Genomic DNA, 15,357 nt, shown 5'->3' on the forward strand with positions numbered 1-15,357 from the left:
AGTTGTCGACTGAGTTCTGTTCAGTTAATTTTTGATGTGTTTTGTTCATATTTTAATCGTATTTGTTTTTTGGAATATTGCGCTCTTCATATGTCATGATTTAGTGGCCTCCGCTGTCACTGCAGGGGAAAAAACATTAATTTGCTTCATGTGATGGCTGTTGTTCATCTGTTCACTTCATAAATATATAAATGCATAATCTGCTATATGCTCGAGTTCGTGATTAAAAATGAAAATGTGAATGAAAATAAAAGCTATTAAATGTCTTATTATCATTAAAATATGAAAATTAAAATGATGGGTATTTATAGATTATGACAGATTATTTACGACCCTCTCCGTCAAAATGACGGATGATGAGAACGTCTAAAGCAAGCACTGTATGTAACTTGTGTTTTTTCTTTTTTTGCGATGCTAAATTTCAAACATTACACTACTAAGTTCTTGAAAAGAAAAAATATTAATGATTGTTAGCCCATGTGGGATAATGGTGTGCCGTAGAATGTTTTAGTCGTAAAAAGTGGGTCGTGGCGGAAAAAAGGTTGGGAAACACTGAACTAGACTGAGCACAAAATGGTAAATGGTCTGCACTTATATAGTTTCTTTTTAACCTTAACGGTATTCAAAGCGCTTTACACTGTGACACATTCACCCATTCATACACATATTCATACACCAATGGTGGTAGAGCTGCCATGCAAGGCGCTAGCCTGCCATTGGGAGCAACTTGGGGTTCAGTGTCTTGCCCAAGGACACTTTGGCATGTGGAGTCGTGTGGGCCGGGAATCGAACCAATCCTGCGATTAGTGGCCGATCTGCTCTACCACCTGAGCCAAAAAAAAAATCTCAAGCTGCTTTTTTTTAAGTTTTAAACTATGTTTAATTTGACATAGCATTCTAAAAACACAGCGCTTATGACAAGAGACGCTGAGCTCATAGATCAACAATTATAGGGTTATGTTCAGTGATATGAAAATAAAACAAACAATATTTTGACTTTTAAACTCTCTTTTTGCATTTCCTAAATGTTTTACTTGTCTACTGCCATTATACACCGATGAGCCAAAACATTATGACAGGTGAAGCGAGTAACGTTGATCATCTCCTAGCAAGGCCACGTGTCAAGGTCTTGGTAGATTAGATGTTAAGTGAACAATCAGTTCTCGTAGTCAACGTGTTGAATGCAGGAGAAATAGGCAGGAGTAAAAACCTGAGCGACTTTGACAAGAGCCAAATTGTTATGGCCAGACGACTGTGTCAGAGCATCTCTAAAACGTCAAGTCTTGTGGGGTGCTCCTGGTCAGCAGTGTTGAGAACCGACTGACAGTGGTCCAAGGTTGGACAAACCACAAAGAGGCGAAAGGGTCCAGCCATTCATGTGGACATCAATTTGACCCGTGCCACCTACCTAAACATCGTTGCAGGCCAGGTACACCCCTTCAAGGCAATGGCATTCCCTGAAGGCAGTGTCCTCTTTCAGCAGGATAATGTGCCCTGCCACACTGTTCACCTTGTTCGGGAATGGTTTGAGAAACATGATGAACAGATCAAGGTGTTGCTCTGGCCTACAAATTCCCCAGATCTCAATCCGATTGAGCATCTGTGGGATGTGCTGGACCAACAAGTCCGATCCATGCTGGCTCCACCTCGCAACTTACAGGACTTGAAGGATCTGCTGCTAAATTCTTGGTGCCAGATACCACAGGACACAATCCGGGGTCTTGTAGAGTCCATGCCTTTGAGGGTCGGCGATGTTTTGGCGGCACGCGGAGGACTAGAGTGGCAGGTTGTCATAATGTTTTGGCTCATCAGTGTATCTGATGTAACACATTTGAATTATCAAAATCAGTATATTTATTATATTTTATATTAAATTTAGAATTTTTTTTATTATAATATACAAAATTTTCTTTATTTGGGAGCGTTTCAAAAAAAATTATACACAGTATGTGATTAATTGAGATTAATTTGATTAATGAATCGGTACATCAATTAATTAGATGAAACATTTTAATTGATTGACAGCCCTAGTTAAAATGTACTGTTGTGTTACTATTTTGTCAAAACTAGCACACTCCTGCTATAATTAATGAATGACAATAATATGTCCATAATAATACGTTTTCAGAAACTCAGTTTTCCATTTCCTAATGTCATATTTTTCCAAAGTATGCAATACTAGACAGCAATTTTTAAATAGTCTTCATATTCAGTGGAGCATTCAGTATTACACTTGGTTAAGTCACATCTTACATTCGGCTTCTGAGGTGATTGGTTAGATTGCTATCCATCTCGAATGTGTCTTGGAGGGCATTGAGCTTTTTCATGATAAGATAGCTGTCCGATCAGTGACTAAGTGTAAAAACCCCCAGAGGCACAGAGAAAAAGTGGATAGTATAGTTGGACTTGAGCCACAGATATGAACAATCGCTTTTCTTCTAGTAACCCTGAAAGACCATCTCTTGCACAGCGCCAGTACATCGGGTGAAGCAGCACTAATCCTCTTAAGAGACTCAATGTTACTTGTCAGCCCATGTCCAAATAAAGCTGGGCTTTATGGTATTTATAGGGAGACTCCTGCAGAGGAGCAACAATGTCTCTGGGATGTCCTACTAATAATGATTAGTAGTCATCTTTGTTGATTTAAGATGGGGGAGGGGGTTGGTCATAAGAGTGCTTTAAGCAAATATTTCATGCAAAATATTTTTTATATATATTTACAGATATTTAGAGTTTCTCAGCAATAATGCGAAGCCATAATACTCTAAGTAAACTAGTTGACAAAATCTGGAATTTTAGTTGATGTCTTTGAACTGGCCATGTTGGTCAAGGTGCAAAAATTTGGAGAGTTGAACTTAACCTTTGACATTGAATGCTGATTGAAATAGCGGTTATACTGTACACATCAGCTGCATCAACACAATTTGAGGTATCGTTCAGGTGGTATGATACCTCAAAAAGGTGGTAATGATTCTAAGCGCCTTCAGGTACAGGGAGCCCGCAACAAATTTTAAACTGTATTTTTACTCATATGAAAGGGGCCCAGACCAATATACAGTCAGGGGCTGATAATTCCTTCCTATGACCCTGGTCAGCACAAACGGTGTGCAAAAAAAATGACCTTTCGAAGTTTAATACTTACAGTTAGGGGCTTTGAAAAAACCCTAATCCCCCAAAACACTCTAGCAACTGCAGAGCAATGCACCAATATCCAAACAAAACACCTTAGCAACCACATAGCAACATCCTAGAAACCCATAAAAATCAACTTTCTATTTTTCTAGTGCCAGTGTTTTGTTATTATGAGCATTAGAAGCCAAAGCCTTTATTTTGGTCACACATAATACACATATATATTTGCATATATACAGTGAAATGTATTTGTTTTCACATATCCCAGCTAAGCTGGGTCAGAGTGCGGGGTCATTCATGATATGCCGCCCCTGGAGCAGATAGGGTCAATGGGCTTGCTCAAGGGCCCAACAGTGTCATCTTGGCAGTGACCAACCTTCTGGTCCCCAAACTTCTGGTCAGTAACCCAGAGCCTCAACTGCTGAGTCACCACTGCCCTATTTTTCTAGTGCAAGTGTTGTTATTATGAGCAGTACCTACTGTATGTAACTGAGCATTCATCTTTCAGCGTGAGGTGTTTAGGAGTTACATGTTTAGATTTTAATTTCAGAATAGTGCTTGTTTGTTGTATACTAATGCTTATATTTTGTAAAATTGTACATTCATTTCCTTTCAAAAATCGAGAGTTCATGCTAAACACGCATTTGTGCTGCAAATTGTCCATTGTTGCCAAAGGTTTGCTGCAGTGAAGAGCTGCAAACTTTTGCGGCAAATCACAAGCTCATTTGCATGTGAAAATAATGAGTGGCAAATTTGCTGCAACTTTTGGGCAAATTTGTGGCTTGTTTGCCAGAACTTTTTTTGTAAAATGTCAAAATGATGTCTTTGTGGTATACGCTGCATATTATCATACTCAGATGTCTAATGTCAAACCTAATCCTGTTGCACTGGAGAATAACACATTTTACCATGGAAAAAAACGAGAGATATGAGAAAAATGAATCTAGCATATCTATGTATGTCTTGTTTTAGGCTTTGTAGGGTATGCAGGTCAGGTTTGGGGAAATGTATAATTAATTTCAATGATCGTAATCAATGATTAATCAGACGATTTGACCCGGATACCCATACACATTGTAAAAACGCCCCAAAAAGGGCTTATATAGTCCAGGAGTCTGCTTCAAATATATATAGATAATTAAACACCACGAATTATAATTAATTAGGAATATACATTATATGCAGACAGGCTATATTAATTTAATTAGACCCTCAATGGAATTGACCCGTAGGCTACCGCAACCAGTCAGTTCGTCCAGCGATGGCTTTGCTAAATATTTCTGATCAATTCCCTTGAAGGTCCATTCTTAGTTATAAGCATACTCATCAAAGCACGTTAACTTACTTTGATAATATCAGCTCGTAGCTTAAAATCGCACATTAAAAAGGCTTTGTTTTATGATCAACACACACAGACAATCAAGCATATAATTGGGTTTAATACAAGGAACTAGAATATATCACTACACTTGACAAACAGACACTTAACATGTAACATAAAATAAACATAAAATAAACATACACTTTCACATATAATTGTGTGTATGAATATATCGTCACCCCTTCCTCCGTTGTGGTTTAACACTCAAAATATCTGCTCACATTTACTATAATACGATGGATGAATGACACAAGAAGATAGTCAGAGGTGTTGTACAGAGATAATTTGAATGATTTTGTGTTGTCTCTTGGAGTTTTATGAACACAGAGGCACTGCGTGAATGGAAGATCTTATGAAATTACAAATTAAATACTCTTGCTTTAAAATCTCCCTGCTCTGATTTCCGTTGCTGACATCACCTGAGCACTTTAACCCTCTAGGGTCGATGGACGCGCAGACGCGTCCTGCTGGATTTTTTCTTCATTACAGCAGAAACAACATAAAATATTCCGTCATTTTGGGGCATACAGATAAGTGTAAGACATCATAGAGATTATAAAGGGTCTACATTTATTTGTGTACACTCACAATAACAACAAAACCTTGTGGTTTTGTAAAATAAAGAAAATAAAAAGGGTCCACTTTCAGCAGTCTCTGTGTGCTCGAGCATTTTTCTGAAATACGTCACAAAAATGAACTGAAACTGCAAATACTTAGCACACAAACATGAAACGTGTTTAAAGAAAGATTAAAATGTCTACTTTAAAACAATTCAGATTTAAAACAAATATTCTCCTGCAATGTAATCTGTATGAAACAAAGCGATGTACAGTTTCTCCTGGCTCAGCTAATTATCCCTAATGTGATCACACCTGAGCTGAGGCGATCAATGCAAATGGTAAATGCCCCCGACTGTACCTTAAAAACATCACTCCCAAGGGGAAGACACTGCGGAGACCACACCCTGCACAGAGAGGAGTGAGTGGAAATACGTCACATGGTCTTGCTGAGCCTTGTCGGAAGTATGTCATGTGGAAAAGTTCCCATGGGGTAGGAGTTTCTACAAACATGCTGACTGGGGCAGAGGGGCCTCTGCCCAAGGAAGACGCAGTTTACCAACAGGGAAATTATTTAGCAGAAGATATACGTCACATGGGGTCACCTCTGGAGAACCAACACATGTGGAGCACCTACTCCAATACATGGCTTAGTTAGCGCATGTAATGTGCCTGCAGCGAGTTTCTCCGCAAACTCGTCTGCCACAGGGCTAGGAGGAAGTCAACAAGTGAACACATTTTGTGAACACTACTGGTTCAACAGCACACGTCTTCCCTCAATGATGAGAGAGGTGAAAGGCGCTATTCGCAAGCGATACACCTGGCCAGCTGTCCCGGACTTACCTGTTCGTACCTGCCAAGACACGGGACGAAACCGGCTCAACCCAGAAATTGTAGAACCTCGCAAAGGTGTTGGGTGTTGCCCAGCCTGCTGCTCTGCAAATGTCTGTTAGAGAGGCGCCACTGGTCAAGGCCCAGGAGGCCGCCACACTCCTGGTAGAATGGGTTCGTAGGCATGTGCTGAGCATAATATGCCATCGCTATTGCATCAGTGATCCAGTGGGCAATCCTCTGCTTGGAGACAGCGCTTCCTTTCCTCTGTCCACCAATGTAGACAAAGAGCTGCTCAGAGACTCTGTTGCCCACCATGCCCATCTCGGGACTCGAGTCTGAAGCCAGTGCTGAAGCAGTCTCATATTCATCATCCCGAGCGGTATGGCCACCATGAGGATGCCATATGCCCCAGGAGCCTCTGAAACAGTTTCAGTGGAACCGCTGTTTTCTGTCTGTACTCCTTCAAACAGGTCAGCACTGACTGTGCGTGCTTGTTCGTTAGGCGTGCTGTCATCGAGACTGAGTCCAACTCCAAGTCGAGATAAGAGATGCTCCGAACCGGGAGGAGCTTGCTCTTTTCCCAGTTGGCCCGAAGCCTTAGCTTACTGAGGTGCGTGAGCACCAGGTCCCTGTGCGCACACAACACATCCCAAGAGTGAGCTAGAATTAGCCAGTTGAGGATGCGAATGCCCACCTCCCTTAACGGGGCAAGGGCTATCTCTGCGAAGACACGAGGGTACAGGGACAGGCTGAAAGGGAGGACCTTGTACTGGTACACCCGACTCTTGAATGCAAACCAGAGGAAGGGTCTGTGTCAAGGTAGAATCGATACGTGGAAGTACGCATCCTTCAGGTTTACCGCCGCGAACCAATCTTGGTGCCAAACGCTCTCTATAATGCGTTTTTGCGTCCGTATCTTGAACGGGAGTCTGTGTAAAGCCTGGTTAAGTACTTGCAAGTCCAAGATCGGACGCAACCCACAGCCTTCGGTACAATGAGGTAGGGGCTGTAAAACCCCTTCTTCATCTGGACCGGGGGACAGGCTCTATCGCACCTTTCCGTGCGCAAGGTAGCGCCGGACCTACCAAAATGGAATGGTGGACGGTGGTCGTAATGATGGCTGTGTACACCAAATATGTGACACAGGGAATGAGGAAACTGCTCTTTTGTTGAACTTTTGGGTACCGCAGCTACTTGAGCATGTGGTGAAATTAAATGAAAACGAAACAAAAGATTCTCCTCCCAGCCCTCCACCGTGGGATGGAGTGTTCTGTTCACCAGCTCCGGAACTGCAGATCTCCTCGTCCCTGGGTCGCCCGTCTCAGGGGCGCTTCAGAGCCTTTTTCGGGTTCTTGGCAGCCGGCCATGAGACAAGTGGCGTTTGCTTCCTGCTGTGAGCTCGGGGTGGGGCCGCAGGGGCGGAGCCGGTGCAGTCACCGAAGGAAGACGCCCTTGGCGACGAGCAGACGGGGTGCGGGATCTTAAGCCAAGCCAGGGCAGGATGTGTTGATAGACTCCATCTGCTGCATCACTGCCGTGAAATGCTGGGCAAAGTCCTTGGCGGTGTCGCCGAACAGGCCAACCTGGGAAATCGTTAAGGAACCGTGCCTTGTCGGCCTCTCTCATCTTGACCAGGTTGAGCCAAATGTGGCGCTCCTGGACCACCAAGGTGGACATCGCCCACCCAAAAGGCCTCGCCTTGACCTTCGTCACCCGGAGGGTGAAGTTGGTCGCTGAGCACAGTTCCTGCATCAGTCCTGGTGCGGAACTACCCTCAGTTCTTTTAGCGCCTTGGCTTGGTGGACTTGGGCAGAGGCGTCTTATCCAGTGGCACCGTCAGGGACAACATAAACCTACAGTCCCTTCGATGGCTCGCGCCAGGTGGCGGCACTCTTCGGGCATATGTGCGCCTTATCCACCCAGGGGATCCCCGTATACCTCTTGGCCGCCCCACCATCAAGGGTAGTGAGGGCGGGGGAGTTGAAAGATTGGGACCGGCAGTAAAAGGTGCCTCCCATGACCTTGTCAACTCCTCGTGCACTTCCGGGAAGAAAGGAACTAAGGTGGGGCATGGCTGTGTGCGGCGCCACGGGCCCAGGAATCAATCATTGAGACGCAAGGGTTCAGGGGAGAGCAGAGAGTTCCATTCTAGCCCTACTCTTGCGGCTGCCCGGAAAGCATGTCCATCATCTTTGCGTCAGCCTGTGACTGGGCGACCTTACCCGAGGGGGGAAGCCTGGCCAAGGTCTCTGCTTCCGACTGGACGAGCCCGCTCTCATTTGTACCTTTTGTACCTTCGCCCCGAACAAGTTGTTGAACTTGCCCTGAGATGAGCCGGTGGACTCATCCGGAAGCCTGATCGGGGCAAACAAACGTGCTGGAGAATGGGAGGTCCATGGGGGAATTCCCGGCAGAGGTTGTCCCATTTGAGGTTACCAAATCGCCCCCAGTGCTAGCTGCACTGGTCTCATACCCGTAGGTAGATGGACCGAGGCGGGGAGCCGCTGTGGTGGCTTGCTTTCTTACGAAGGCAAGCCACGACCACAACGTTTCCATGGTCATGTTCTCGCAGTGAGAACATGACCCATCCATGAACGATGTCTCCGCGTGGACAGTGCCCAGACACGGAAGACAGCGATCATGGCAGTCAGAATTCTTCTTTAAGAATAAACTCTTTCAGGATTAAACTCTTTTAGAATATACTCTTTTAAGGTTCTGCCGAAGCACCCAGGGTCGATCTCTGCAGTGCACCAGTGCAGAGGGGGGAGAAGCCGCTGAAATGCGGCATCAGATCCAGCAGAGGTGAATGAAAGCCATGGGAAATTCAGCTCAGTGTACATCGACCACTCGGCTCCGAAGAGAAAATCTGAATGAGCGATTTGCATGCCAGCTCCTTTATACCCATATGTTTGGGTGAGTGGCATGCAAATACCACTCGCTAATTCCCATTGGCATTTTATCAATGATCAGAGGTGTCTCGGGCTCTCAAGAGTGACCACTAGTGTCACTACATCGACACAACGTCGAGTGAGTAACAGATAGAAAACAAAACATCACGATGAATATAATGAATATCACCTTGAATATTGTTGAATATTGTTATTGGCTGTCATTTCCAGTTAAGCTGTATTTTTGCCAAATTATGCAAAAAGGGTGAAAATATTATTTAATTGTGTGTATTTATGATGCGTAAAATGTTAGCTATGAAATTAGCCTTAGCGAGAAAAAGGCAGAAATTTTTTCAAAAACCTTAAAATTGTAATTTCCAACAGCATCATTCAGCAAATTCCATTAAACACAACACAGAATTTGAGATGTGCTGGAAATGACACTGTGGTTCATTAATCTCCTGTGATGCATATACATACACTGATGGACATTGTTAAAAATTAATGAGAGTATAAAACATTTTAATAGAGATTTTACTTTCTCCACAGTGGAAAAAACTGCACACTTTGAAGAATAACCATTTATAAAAATTATATTCAATTCTTTTTACATCCCTGACTCACCTTTTAATTGAATATTTTCCCTAACAGTTTTTGCTTCTCTTTTAGCGTTGTCAATTTCCAAACCAAGAATGGTGCCACACCGCTATACCTTGCATGTCAGGAGGGTCACCAGGAAGTTGTCCAGTACCTAGTGAAGGACTGTGGGGCGGAGCCAAGTATCAGAGCCAATGATGGGATGACACCACTGCACGCCGCTGCCCAGATGGGACACAACACTGTCATTGTCTGGCTGGTAAGGTTTTATTTACAAGTTTGCATTATTAAATGACTACAGCATGTCTAATATACAGTATACTGTATGATTTAATACATCTGATATCAAATTTTTTATTTTTTTGCAATGTTTGGAGTTCATGGCTGTCCATAGGGCAGTGAAACCAGTGCGGGCACCACTGGGTCCTGCGGTGATCACTACTGAGGGGGACTCATATCCAGTGGTATAGTCGGGGCCATACGCACGCTTATTTTTTTCCCAGGGCTGTTTGTGTATAATTAATTTTTAGGATCAATATTTGCGTATACCCTCAGTATACTCACTTGTTTTGCTGCTTCATAAGTCCATAATCTACTGTAGTGTTAGTTTCTCTTTAACTTAAAACTGGAGATTCTTTGTTGTAATTAGTGCATAATCACTTGTAATCTACCTTTCCCCACCTCTGACAACCGTTGTCGCCGCCATCATTGACTGATTATGACAGTGAGTGGAGAGAGAGTTACCCTCAATCTGAAGCAGTAACAAGTAAAATTAATTAACGTAAAATGCCAAACGTCCTGTAAAATAAGTCTGTATGAAATCCATATGTGATGCCGTTTGTCCCGTATTTTAGCATCACACCCCCCAAACTGCTGATAATGTTTCACAAATAGAGAGAAATGGACACCTTTTGCATGAGTTTTGTGAGATATCAGATGTTGCTTTACATGGATGTTACATTTGACAGAAATGGCTGGGGGAAATATCAGTGACAATCGGTTGACGTCTTCTGTCTTTTTTTCTGTCAGAAGCAAGATAATTTTGTCAAAATCATATAGCATTCGATTGCATGTTAATTGCTTCCCACTATTGGGGATTTTAAAACACCAGAAAAGGCACCTCTACATGACATGCCATTATATTTTATTGCGTATGTCAGAGCTCGTTCTGGAAGAGAGAGAGAGGGGTAAGAAAAACTGTATTACTGCATTAATTCAAAATAAAATTACAGTATTACAGGTTTAGTTAAAACACTTAACGTGATTTTCATACATTTCCCTTATGATAAACACTATTTACTGCCAAAACAATGACATTGATCCAATGAGAAATACACAATTTTCATGCTAAGCTTTACCAGTATGACTAATACAATGTTTAATATGTCACTGTAATTATGAAACATGAAGAAACTTGTAAAAGTATGTTTTATTTTTCAAAAGTTTCAAAGCCGGAATGGCACCAATTGTAGGAATAGGGACTGGGCAATAGGGACTGGGCAATAGTATACCACTTTTTTTGGTAGGACTTCACCAATGCCCATATCCCATATTTGTCTTTGTACAGATGAGTTTCACAGAGATCAGTCTGTCTGACAGAGATAATGATGGAGCCACTGCCATGCACTTTGCTGCAAGCCGCGGCCATGCCAAGGTCCTCAGCTGGCTCCTACTGCACGGTGGGGAGATTGTGACTGACAGCTGGGAAGGGACGCCGCTGCATGACGCCGCTGAGAATGGAGAGCTGGAGGTATGTAGCTATAATGATTTACTACAACAGCTATTGTTTAGTATATTTTTTTCAGCTCTGACATCTAAAACACATCACTGGGAAGGAAAGGACATTATGTGACGAGGCAAAAGGCAAGACTCAGTAACTACACATTGTCAAAAAGTTGTGTCTTTTTTACTTTGATCTTTGGTCTGCCATGACAGAAGGATTTGATTCAACTATGATCAGATTCAGAGAAAACAGAGTGAAAATTTCAGTAACTACAAATACCATACTAAAGCTAGAAAACTTTGAAGCCATTTTTCTTAGTTTGAATGTTGGCGGAGTTGATGTGTTTTGCCTTTGTAGGCTAAAATACTGTAGTATATAACAACCAGTATTATATAAACAGTAGATTGTGAACAGAAAAACAGAATTATAAAATTATGGAAATATTTGTGTTATCAAAATTACCCAGTATTCACAATGCATTGAGCTTCCATAATGTGATATACAGTATATGTGAGGGAAATAGAATATTCAGAGGCAAATCTCAGACTGATCGCACTGTGAATTCAGCAACAGAACGTCAAAAGTTCTGCTGCTGAAATTGCTCTGTGCTTACCAAGATTCTAACCACTGCCCCTAGTGGCCAAAGTTTTGTTGAGATGAAATGTCCACAGGGTGGCACCAAAAGACAGTTGTATTTGTAGATTGAAATGATGTAACATAGTAAACAGGAAAGCATATTTTATTAACTCTACCTCCAATACAAACCCCAACCCTGAACATTTTTGTAAAAAAAATATTTTAGAAGGAAACTGCAATTAGTAGTGCTTACCAAATACTAATTTCATATAAACACTACCTCCAATTCAAAACCCAACCCTAAACCTAAAAATTTTATTTTAGAAAGAAAATGCAATTAATAGTGCTTATCATTTTAAGGTTTAGGGTTGGGGTCTGTATTAATAGTGCATTAGTGTTTATATGAAATAAATAACTTCCTTTTGTAGGATTATTACATATATAATTTAGAGATAGGTGTAGACAGGCTCATTTAGTGTCTGTATTCTCACCTTAATATGTAAGGGAATTTGGGGTCTTGAAATATGTGAGCAATCGACTAGATTAAATTGTCCTTATCGTACCTTATTATGTAATGAAATATATAATGGAATTAGTCACGTTCGACAACCATTCTAAATTAGATAAATTTCCAGGGACCGGAATTAGCCATTTTTCCGCATGCTCGGCCGGACCGGTGACCGGCCGGTCAGCCTCACGTCTTTCCGATTCCAAGCCGGTCCGTTTTGTTGCCAGCGGCGCAGGCAATAACGTCACAGCCGCACGTAAACATGTAATTGGCGTGGAAGATCTTCACTGTGAGTGAAGAATCCATAAAGTTTGAAATGTGTAATAATTGTAAGGCCAAAGTAAACCATGGGGGAACCACCACAATAACTTTCAGAACAACAAACCTAATTAGACATTTAAAACACAATCACCCAGCTGAAAATGCCCATTTTAAAAAAGAAGCTAAAAAGGGAAAGCGGCTAAAGCTAGCCAGAGCACAGAGCCAGCCACAAGTCAGCAGCCTCTCCTATCATCCCTTGGAATTGGCAGCGAAAAGACCAAAGCAAAGCATTTACGAGGGAAATTATGGAATTCATGGCCCTGGATGACCAGCCGTTCTCCATAGTTGAGGACAGAGGGTTCAGAAATCTGATTTCTGAACCCTCTGTCATTTCCTCGATATAGAGTAGGAGGTACTTTCCGACGTCGCGTTGCCCGAGTTGTTTAATCCCGTGTCATGTCACATACGCAGCCTGTTATCTGTCAACATTTGGGTACACAAATCCGGGTGAGGGGAAGTGGGGTGCTGGATGGCAGAGGCTAGATATTGTGCCGTTGTGATTTAATGTGCTGAGTAACGTAATTTTTCCCACCGTGTCCGATATTAAAATTAGTGCGACACACATTGCAAAAGGCGTGGGCATTGTCGATATGGCTTCGGGATATGAAATTAAATTCTTTCATCCAGCTGTTGTTAAATGTACATGTATATTTAGTTTTTTTCACCGGAGCACCAGCTGAGTCTTCTCCTCCCATCTACCAGTGATGCTTGATTTAACATCCCGCGTCTACTGCCTGCGCAGATACCAACAGCGCAACTGGGTTGTAGGTTGCCAGGTTGAGGTCACAAATGATTTGTAATGTGTATGATGTGTCGATTGTGTGAGTAGGATGCGTTTCATTCAAGATCTGGCAACTGGACCACCTTGGAATAATATATTGATGTGATTATTCATATAACGTGGTTTGGGCCATACAAATTACGGGAGTTTTTTTGGGAGAAATAAGAAAACGGGAGACTCCCGGGAAAAACGGGAGTGTTGAGAAATATGGTTACAAGCTGTTCCCGAAGCAGTGCTCAGTTTTACAACTGATATTTGGACATCTAACGTAAGTTGAGCGTATTTGACACTTCAGTTTTTCAGATCTTTGGAATTCTTTTGTTAGACGAGTAATAAAGAGAAAAAGGTCCATTTATAAAAATTGTGTAAAATGACATTTGTTATATAAAGCAACTCATTTGCAGTTAATTGTTATTTCTACCTTTTTCCAGTCACAGAGCACTTTATTTTGAGAGTTGTTTAAGTGAGAGAAGATCCTGTAACTTAGTGCAGTTTGGGGGAAATTGTAATGTTTAATAATTTATTTTATTATGAAATAAAATGTTGCATTGAAGAAAGGTAAAAATTTTGTTTGTATATGTGATCAATAATAGTTCTTAGAAAGAAAGTCGTAATCGGAAAAAATCGGTAGCGGCAGGTTACTCTTGCAAAAAAATCGGAAATCAGAATCGGCCAAGAAAATTGCAATCGTTGCATCTCTAGATAAATGACAAATAACTTGATTATTTGTCTGAATAAGATTCACCACCATTGAAGCCGTAATATAAAGATTTCAAATAAAAGTCTAGTTTTATCTGCTTACGCTTTCTATTGTAAGGAATTAGCTTTAATAAGGGAATTATGATTAATTCACTTATTGGAGTAATATTATTCTCATGGCTTAATGAGAATAATATCACACGTATTCAGCTACAGTGTTGAAGCGAAATCTTTTAGAAACAGTGACGAGATTATTCATCAAATATACCACAGTCAAATCATCTTTGAATACAGACAAACTTTATTGCTATTCTAAACATAAATCTAATCTAACACATATATACATGAGACAGGTTGGTGAATAGTGACAGAATGTGAAATGAAAGGAAATTCTATCTGTTCTATCGACAGTGCCTTAAAACCATACAATGACTTTACCATACTTTTTTCAGAGCAATTCTGTGTGCGTGTTTCACAAGCCTGTCAAAACTTTCATTCCTCTGCTAGGAGTTAGAATTTGGTTAGGCAGTGCGCAGTGAACCTTTTCTCCTTATATATATATACATATATTTATAGAAAAATAGAATGACTGAAAGCCAGGGCAAACGATGCATCAGTTTTGCTCTGTTTGTTTGGGGGAGGAGCACGCTGCTCTCGCGTTGCAGCGGGGCGGGTGCGAGCACTGTGATCTACTTTCGGGCAAAGTGCTTCACGCTCGCCTCGCTTGCTTCCGGGAGTCAGCACCCACGCTTAGTTCGGGGCTCTCGCATGGATTTGGCTGAGGAGCAAGAGACGGGTTTGTCTCTTTCTCTCGCTCTCCCCCCAAACCCAGCTGGTCCTTCCCATGATCTCGAAGCGCATTCCGGCGCCTCGTCAGTTCATGAGGGGGACCTCGAATCTCTACCCGCCTCCGGGTCAGCGGAGGAATTGCTCGATGTGGTTACTCATGCGGTGGCCAGACTCCAGTTGGACTGGCCACGCCAAAAAGAGACCCCCAAACCCTCCAAGTTAGGGGATAGATTTTTATCTAGTAATCTGGGGAAGGGAACGCCTCATCAGTCCCTTCCCTTCATTGATAACCTCCATGAACAGCTTTCTCGCTAATGGAGGAACCCCTATTTTTCCCGTGTTCACGTACCCTCAATGTCATTATATTCGACCATCGTGGGTGCTGAGGCACGGGGATATTCAGTGATAGCGCCGGTCGAAGAGACGCTTGCAGGCTATCTCTCGCCAGGCTCGGCATCGTCACTCAAACTGTCTCCCCTCAGAGCCTTGTAGAACAACCTTCACTTTAGTGGGAAGGGCTTATCAAGCAGCAGGTCAGGCTGGTGCTGCTCTGCACACTATGGCTGTATTA

General features: G+C 42.2%; 1 protein-coding gene across 1 annotated transcript in view; it reads left to right on the forward strand.

The window, feature by feature from the left end:
- Positions 1–15,357, forward strand: part of LOC127620526 (espin-like) — a 169,127-nt gene that overhangs the window by 38,782 nt on the left and 114,988 nt on the right. The window contains 2 exon segments of the mRNA XM_052093657.1: positions 9,462–9,648; positions 10,957–11,139. Coding sequence (XP_051949617.1) covers positions 9,462–9,648; positions 10,957–11,139 — 370 coding nt within the window.

The sequence above is a fragment of the Xyrauchen texanus genome, chromosome 27, assembly GCF_025860055.1.
Source record: "Xyrauchen texanus isolate HMW12.3.18 chromosome 27, RBS_HiC_50CHRs, whole genome shotgun sequence".
Lineage (NCBI taxonomy): Eukaryota > Metazoa > Chordata > Actinopteri > Cypriniformes > Catostomidae > Xyrauchen > Xyrauchen texanus.